The sequence below is a fragment of the Caenorhabditis elegans genome, chromosome I (genome assembly GCF_000002985.6).
Source record: "Caenorhabditis elegans chromosome I".
NCBI classification, from domain to species: Eukaryota; Metazoa; Nematoda; class Chromadorea; order Rhabditida; family Rhabditidae; genus Caenorhabditis; species Caenorhabditis elegans.
The window spans coordinates 13,724,490-13,733,093 of NC_003279.8; the positions used below are offsets into that span (position 1 = coordinate 13,724,490).

The 8,604-nt window shown below is 31.4% G+C and overlaps 1 protein-coding gene and 2 non-coding genes across 3 annotated transcripts; 2 read left to right on the plus strand and 1 right to left on the minus strand.

The window, feature by feature from the left end:
• Nucleotides 1-87: 87 nt before the first annotated feature.
• On the minus strand, nucleotides 88-7,558 carry lagr-1 (putative ceramide synthase lagr-1). Its single transcript, NM_061002.5, has 7 exons — nucleotides 7,430-7,558; nucleotides 3,961-4,060; nucleotides 3,088-3,179; nucleotides 2,539-2,701; nucleotides 2,302-2,488; nucleotides 1,009-1,324; nucleotides 88-334 (listed from the first exon to the last, which is right to left on the minus strand). The coding sequence occupies exons 1-7, from the start codon at nucleotides 7,499-7,501 to the stop codon at nucleotides 182-184; spliced, it is 1,083 nt and encodes a 360-aa protein (NP_493403.1). The 5' UTR covers nucleotides 7,502-7,558; the 3' UTR covers nucleotides 88-181.
• On the plus strand, nucleotides 5,305-5,356 carry Y6B3B.14. The gene has a single exon (NR_050692.1). It is a non-coding gene; the product is annotated as an Unclassified non-coding RNA Y6B3B.14 (non-coding RNA).
• On the plus strand, nucleotides 5,543-5,655 carry Y6B3B.15. The gene has a single exon (NR_101642.1). It is a non-coding gene; the product is annotated as a small nucleolar RNA Y6B3B.15 (small nucleolar RNA).
• Nucleotides 7,559-8,604: the final 1,046 nt, after the last annotated feature.

Consider the following 8,604-nt stretch of genomic DNA (forward strand, 5'->3'; position numbering starts at 1 on the left):
AATGCTATAGTTGTATGTTTTTTTTTTCGGCCATGTCCTCCTAACTTGCACAGACACAAAAAAAAACAGAAAAACAATCGAATTAGTGAAATCTGAAATTTTTATTCATACAATAGTCTAGCGACAATACAAAGGAATACAACAAAAAAATTTGGTGAAAAATGAACAAAAAATCAATAAATTACACGTTCTTCGGTTTAAGATGGCACTTTTCAGTGGCCAACTCGTCGAGCTTCTGCTGATTGAGCCCACTGACAGCGGTTGTGTCCCATTCACGATTGTCTTCTGGATCCTCTCCGGTTAAGGCTACGCGCCAGATCATTCGAGCGATAAACTGGAAATTTATTGATTTTTTAGAAAGATATTATTGATTTTGGAAAATTTTATCGATTTTTAAGAAAATTATTGATTTTTAAAAATTAATTTTTTTAGAAAAATATTATTGATTTTTGTGAAAAATTATTGATTTTTTAAACTTGATTTTTTTAAATTATCAATTTTTTAAGGAAATTATTGATTTTTTTGGTGAAAGTGCTAATTTATTAATTTAATTTTTCGGGGAAACATTTTGATTTTTGTGATAATTTATTGATTTTTCAAGCAGTTATTGATTTTGGAATATTATCGATTTTTGTGAAAAAGTATTGATTTTTTTTAAAATTTATCATTTTGTGTGAGAAATTATTGATTTCTGCAATATTTATTGATTTTTGAGCCAAATTTTTGATTTTTATGCATAATTATTAAATTTTGAGCAGTTTTAAAAGAGTTTGAATTTTGTGGAAAAATCACTGGTTTTTAAGAAATTTTATCAGTTTTTTATTTAAATTTTGAATTGGAGTAAAGAAGTTATCGATTTTTCTACAAAATTGACAATTTTTACGGAAAAACATGCACTTTTTAATTTAAAGTACCAAGCTCTGCAAAAAAATGAAAAAATTAGTTATCGATTTTTTTCTTAAAAAATGTTTAAATAAAAATCGATACATTCCAATTAATAAAACTCACATTAAACCAATAAACATTCATCGCAAAAATGATCAAAAGCATTGCACCGAGCAACGGGAAGAACGGAGCATCCTGTGGTCCCAAGTACACTGCTCCATAAATTGTAGCATATAACAATTTACAAGTGTACCAGTACAAACGGAAAATCACCCAAATGATAGCAAATAGTATGAATGCAGCATTTCCCATTAGGAAATAATATTTGTAATATTGACGATTTGTTCGCTTTTTCAAATAAAACGATAGTTTGGTGATTTCCAGTGTAGCATCTGAATTGTCGTGTAGGAAGAGGACCAGGGCGCCGGGGAGGGTGAAACTGTAAAAAAATCAATAATTTTCACGAAAAATCGATAATAACCAACTTTTGGAAAAGATGGACAAATTAACGGCGGTTATCGATTTTTGTTGGAAAATCTAATTGTTTTCTATTTTTTTGCCGGAAATTTTTTTTTTTGAACTCACACAAAAAATCAATAGAATTTCGTTTTCAAAATTTTCCTACTTTGTGGAAAAACGTCAGAGTTTTCATCGAAATTTTTTTAAAGTTTCAGCCATTTTCAAGTTTTAGGCGTTTCCGACAACTTTTACGAAAAATCGATAAAAATTGATTTTTCTGGAGATCGAGGAAATAAAATATTGTGTAATTTTGTAAAAGTTTGGTTTTTTAGTATATTTGTTTTCACAAAAAATCAATAATTTTTAATTTTTAAAATTTTTAAAACAATTTTTCAAGAATTTAAATATTCCCGATAGTTTTCGGTCGGAAAATTTTTTGAATTTATTTATGAAGTATTTAGGAAGTTTATGAAAAAAAGGAGTTTAACTCTCCATCACGGGAAAATTTTTTTGCAAATTTTTTCGTCCAAAAAAAAAAGGAAAAAAAAGGGTCCAGAAAAAACCAACTCTCCCCCACGGGAAAATTTTTTTGCAAATTTTTTCGTCCAAAAAAAAAGGAAAAAAAAGGCGTTTCCGACATTTTTAACGAAAAGGTGTCGGAGGTCGATGATTATTTGTGAATTTCCAATTAAATACTAATAAATTAAAAAATACGTTAATGATCGTATTTTGTAGTTAAAAAGTTGTCAAAACCCTAATGGGGTTATTCAAGTAATGTCAGAAAATTAAAAAGTGTAGAAAAATTACGTCACAACTGTATTCAAGTATATAAAAACATGTATTTAAATACATTTGTGACGTCACAAATGTATTTAAATACATTTTGCTACATTACTTGAATAACCGCATAAAACAAAAAATTCCACTAAAAATCAATAATCAATCATAAATACTCACTTATCAACATAAGACAGAAAAAGTAATCCAAGTGCAATAAAATGGTGTACAAACATTAGCCATGAATCCTTTCTCCATAAATCCATAAACAATGTGGCATAAATTGAATGAATATAGAACGCCGATTGAACTGCATATATCACTTGTACCTGCCAATGCATTTTTGGACGGCCCCCGGATTCCCATTCTAAAACCATTTTAAATTTAGTACATCAAGAAACATTTGTTATAACATACCAATCCACATTGACAGGGGGTCATTGAAAATGTCATGTGAATCTACACACATGTGGAAGTAGAATGCAAATATCCATACAGTTCCATAATAGGTCAATTTCCAGAACGATTCGGGTACTTTATGGGCAAATCGGGGGTATATGTTGTGTTGTTGGGTCCATGACTGGAAAACTACTGTTTAATAGGTAGGTTAATTCAATATAGCAACAAACTTACTAGAAAGCCATTTTTATATGCCTACTTAATTTTCTCCAATATCAAAGAATTATTGTGATATTCGAATTCGGCATGTCAAAAAACCTTTGATCTAATATTTTTATAAATTTATCAGGAAGATACGCCAGTTGATTCAAAACCCGACATTCCACAGAATTTTATCGAATTTTCCAGAAGGTTCTAAAAAACCTTTGCCCAACATTTGCCGAAAACCATGAAAAACAGGTAAGCTGAGGTTTATCATCATGCTAAACTCAAATATCACAATAATTTTCACACTATAATTTTTTTGGGGGGCATTAATCATGTTAACAGAATTTTTAAAAAACTCACCTCCAATCGAATCTGCAGATAATATCGAAGGAATGTGAAAATGGAGGCCAATATCAATACGGTGTAGAGTTCGGAATTTGAGAGTGATACTTCTGGAAGATAGGACATGTACTTACTACTTACTAGTTAGTTGCGTCTAAAGTGTCTTAATTTCTGAATTATTATATCTAAATTAAGCTATTTAATTTAAATTTAAATTTCTTAAAAAAATATTGACTACCTAGGTTTTATATGTATCAAAGGTCAGTGGCGCCAGTGTAGCGCCAGTGGGGAAATTGTTAAAAACCACTCCTTTAATCCCAAAATAACCAAATATCATGATAAAAATTTTTAAAAACATTGTTTTTTTATTTTTTATTTACTCGCAAAAAGTGGCAATTACTCAGTTTTTGCAACTCATAATTTTTGAAGTCGACCAAAAAAAAAATTTTTTTTTCGACATTTTTTACGTTTTAATTTTGTTTAAATTATTTGTATTAAAACATTGTAGGGGTCGAAACATGCGACATTTCTTTAAATTTTCTCAAAAGCTCGTATTTTTCAAAATTTTGGCAATTTGACCGAAAATTATGAAAAATCTAAAATTTTTTGGAGTGTTTTATTATGATATTCGGTTGTTTTGGATCATTATAAGTGCATTTAGACAAAATCCCCACTGGCGCTACTCCACCTTCAAACTATGATGCCATTAATGCTGTAACTCGCATTTCTTTTTTATCAGATTTTTTAGGTAACCACCATCTAAGTTTTAATTATTTATTAATTATGAACATCCTGGTTGAATTTTCTACTGACATGATAACTTAAAATGTGTAAAATTAGAGAGGTGCTGTAGATAGATGAAAAATAACGACATTCGCTTAATAAGCTTACTTTTGAAATCAGAGATCATAGACGATGGGAATGAGTAGTCTGGTCGTAAACGAGCATATCGACGGAACCAATGGGGTATCGATTCAAATACCAGACCAGCCTGCAAATTATCAATGGTTAGGTTATGAATTTAGACACATTAAAGGTGGAGTAGCGCCAGTGGGTAAATTGCTTTAAAACATGCCTATGGTACCACAATGACCAAATATCATGATTAAAAAATTAAAAAAAATTTTTATAAATTTTATATGATTTTTTGAAAATTGAAAAAATCTCAGTTTTTGCCTAATTCCTATTTGAATTACCGCCAATTGGATTTGTTCGATGGAGCGCGCTTGCACGTTTTTAAATTTATTTCTCAGATAAACGTGTTAGCTTCTATTTAGAAGGAATAGACCTATTTAGTAGAATCGGAAAACTAATTAGAGCTAAATAGAAGAACTAGTTCTAAATAGATCAGGGTTTGATCTAATTAGAACAGCGTAGAAATGGCAGATCTATTTAGACCTAAATAGAAGAGGGTAGATCTAAATAGAAGGTTGTTTCTATACATTTTCTTGCCAAAATAGGTGTTTTCTAAAAGTCAAACCGACATTCCGTGGGGCTCTGAACAACAAAACCTCCTGTCTTAAAACGAATGTATCCAATTCTAGAGGCGAGGTATTAAAAAGCCTTCAACTACAACCATGTTAAGTTCGAAGCAATAAACGTTTTCATAGTTGCAGGCATTGTCCAGAACTGAGATATTGTTGAGCACAGATCTAGCATATTATGGTTGTCTTGGAGCTCACATCTCCGCAGCCACTAAAGATAACTAGAAAGTACCCACTAACAAAATGTTTTTCATATTGTTGCCAACAACTTTTCAATTGTCTACATTTTATTAATTCAAACACCAACAGAGTTATAAGTCTTAGAAAGTAAGACGTCTATACGCTCAGTCAACTATAATTTGATTAATTGTTTAGCTAAAAATGCAATATGAATGCCCAAACTTGTAAGAACTACCAAAATTGTGTTTTCTATAAAGTTAAACACTTTTTGAAAAAATTCCAAAACAATTTTTTTCAATATTTTTTCAAACATAAGAGGGAAAATTTTAGAGCTGAAGATTCAGTTCATAAGGGGGGACCCTTGTGATCCTTTGGAGCTGAAGATTCAGTTCATAAGGGGGGATCCTTATGATATTTTGGAGTCTTATCAGTGTTTTTAGAATTTGAAAAAAACCGGAATTTTTTTGAGAATTTATTTTTTAAAAATTAAAAAAAAAATTTTTTTTTAATTGTCTTTAAAATTTGCAAATACAGTGTGAAACTATCACTTTCCGTATAAAAATATTTGGAAGAAAGAAAAAACTAAATTTGAATGCGCGCGCAGAAGGTGTTCAACAGAGCGCGTTTGCTTTTCGAGCCTTTCGGGCGCATTAATTTGAAGTCTGTTAATAAATGCAAAAAAGTCGATGAACTACTTAATTAGCGCCGCAACTAGTTCTCACACGCGCAAGGTTGGCTAAACAGGTAACGTTTCAGATCGTGAAGCAGAAGGTCAAGGGTTCAACTCCGGGTGGTGGCAAGAAAATTTCTCCGAGAACGGTAGCAGGCTTAGAAGAGGTGTCTAGATTCCACAGGGTACTGTGGAAAAAGTGAACGAACAGGGTCGGCAGGGGAGCTGAACGAGAATAGAAAATCTTTTTTTTTTTCCGGAATCCAAAATCACATTTTCCAAAAATTCACTTTTAAAAATTCCGAGTCTATATAGGAGGCGAAAACCGAGTCTAAATAGAAGCAAAACGCACTTATATTTAGAAAAGAGTAGAACTATTTAGAAGAAGAAGGTACTTCTAATTAGAAGAAGTAGACCTATTTAGTTAAAAAGCTCTGCTATTTAGATGAAAAAGCATTTCTAATTATGTCGTGTTAGGAGCTAGCGCCATTTCTAAATATATCTGCTTTTTTCTTCTAAATAGAAGCGAAAACGTTTATCTGAGTTATGTTATTTTTTGTTATTTTCCACCGATTTTTAATGTTTTCGGTGTATTTTTGCTTGAATTTCAGAGAAAAAGTCAAAAAATGCAAATTTTCGATTGAAAAGTAAGCGTGCAGGCATAAATCAGTGAAATTAATTAATTCAGTTTCGAAATCGTTTAAAACTGTTACTTTGTCATTTTTACGCCTGTACGCGTGCTTTTTATTCAAAAATTTGCATTTATCTTAACTTTTTCTCTAAAATTCGAGCAAAAATACACCGAAAACATTAAAAATCGGTGGAGAATAACAAAAAATAACATAAATAAATTTAAAAACGTGCAAGCGCGCTCCATCGAACAAATCCAATTGGCGGCAATTCAAATAGGAATTAGGCAAAAACTGAGATTTTTTCAATTTTCAAAAAATCATATAAAATTTAGAAAATTTTTTTGGATTTTTTTATCATGATATTTGGTCATTGTGGTACCATAGGCATGTTTTAAAGCAATTTTCCCACTAGCGCTACTCCACCTTTAATGTATATATTATACTAACATTTTTAACGACTATTATTCAATAAGACACCCTACCGAATTCGGGTTTTCTATACGTATTGTAGTTCTTCTATTAAAAATTAACCACTATTATTGACAAACGAAGGCATATAACAAACTTTGAGTAAGACAACGTAGAGGATAAGGACAGTGGGCATTAACATGTTCACTTGTGGGACTCTATTGCTAAACACGTGATATACTCGCATATAAACTAATTTTCCTTATACCGTATTTCTTCTATTAATATGGCTGCAATACTATTTTTCGATGGTCTTCCCGCTGGCAATACTAATAGGGAGTGCAATATTAATTTTCAGAACATTTTTCTGACTTTGAGCTTACTATTTTTTTCTGAAAAAACTAGTTTCTTATGTAAAAATTCAGAAAATTTGATTGTAATTGCAACAAAAAGGTACAATAACTTCAACTTCATAGAAATTTTACCAATAATTGTTGCAAAATAGGCAAAAAACGTTGTTAAAATCTCAAAATTAGTGAGGTGGGTTTGTACCAAAAAAAAAGTAGATGCAAGACTATTAGAGAGTGCAACACTAATAGGGAGTGCAATTCTAATTTTCGAAGGGTGTTCAAGATGCAATACTAATAGGGAGTGCAAGTCTAATAGGGAGGCCATATTAATAGAAGAAATACGGTACATTATACTTCCTATTTATGTTTCTCCTTGTATGTATACTGATACTAATCTACTACATTATGATCTTTATAAATTCCTTTTTATATCTTTTTATCTTTATATACTCTTACTAACCTGCTACATGTACATATTCCATTCTTTATACATATCCACTGTATTTTCTTAAAAGTTTGAACTAAAACGATTAGAGAATGCTTTACAAGTACAGAATTACAAACATAATATTTTTAAACACCAAGATCTAGAACATTGATACCTAAAAACCCCAAGTTCAAACAATAAAAACTCACGAGCACTATTGGATTCGCAGTCGATGTTCGGTATATTGACGGATGTGTAATATTGTATTCAGGTCCAAGCATTTTGTATTCCTTTCCTCAATGACTTAGGTTGGCATTCCCACTGGTACTTGACACCTTATGAAAAAAAAAAGTTGCTACTGTGATGTGTGTATGTGTATGGCAGCAAAGAAGAAAAGAGCAAATATTTGTAGAAAATGGTGATTTTACAAGAGAAAGAATAAGAAGGACAAAGTTGTTGAGCAGCACCTCACAAACAGGAGCCAACCCCCTACCGACGGGAACAAGGAGAGAGAGACTAGACTAATGGGGGGGGGGGGGGGGGTGGTGAGGGCAAAGGGCACTTTTCGAGATTGAACTATTTCAATAGGTTTTGGAATTTAAACTTAGTTGTTATGAAAGCCTTGACAATTGTCCATTGGGCATTTTTAAGGTACTAATGAAAGTATCAAAGTTTCTACTGATTTTGGGGTAAAGTCAGTGGTAGATTAATATAAATGTAATGTATAAATGTATTATATATAGTAAACAATATATTATGATTATTCAAAATTATTCAAAAAATTGGCTGGAGAAAGACAATCTACCAGTAGTAACTACCCGGGTTCAGTAGAATTGTTGTAATAGTTATGATACATTTGAGACTTGAGTCTTATTAGACGAACTTGCTTGGACATGAAATTTCATTCCACAGACTTCTTTTTGTCATTCACAAACAACCTTGTTTACTATCGACGTGCTTATGTAAAAATGCTCTCATAGAATATTTTAGAGACCCTAGGCCCCTCCGGTTGTCCTGGAAACTTTTGTGGTCTCTGCTGCCCCACAGAAAACACGAGTACTTCTCAAAGCTCTGTGAGCACACAACACAGAGAAGCAAATGTTCACATCAATTTTGTATGATTACTGTATTAAAGAATATAAATGTCTAGACTATGAATGATTAGCAATATTGTACATTGTTATATACTAAATTAGTAGTGTAGCGAAGAATATTACCGTGGGAAAAGTAGTATATTCTCCAAATTGAGGAAAGCACTGTATTCAGAAAATTTTGAATGGTGTTGTAAATAAAGGGGACTTGATTTCAAATACAGAGGTATGGAGAATGAAGAAAAAAATTTAGTCAAACGCTATTACCTTTTCTAGATATTCACTGATCTATT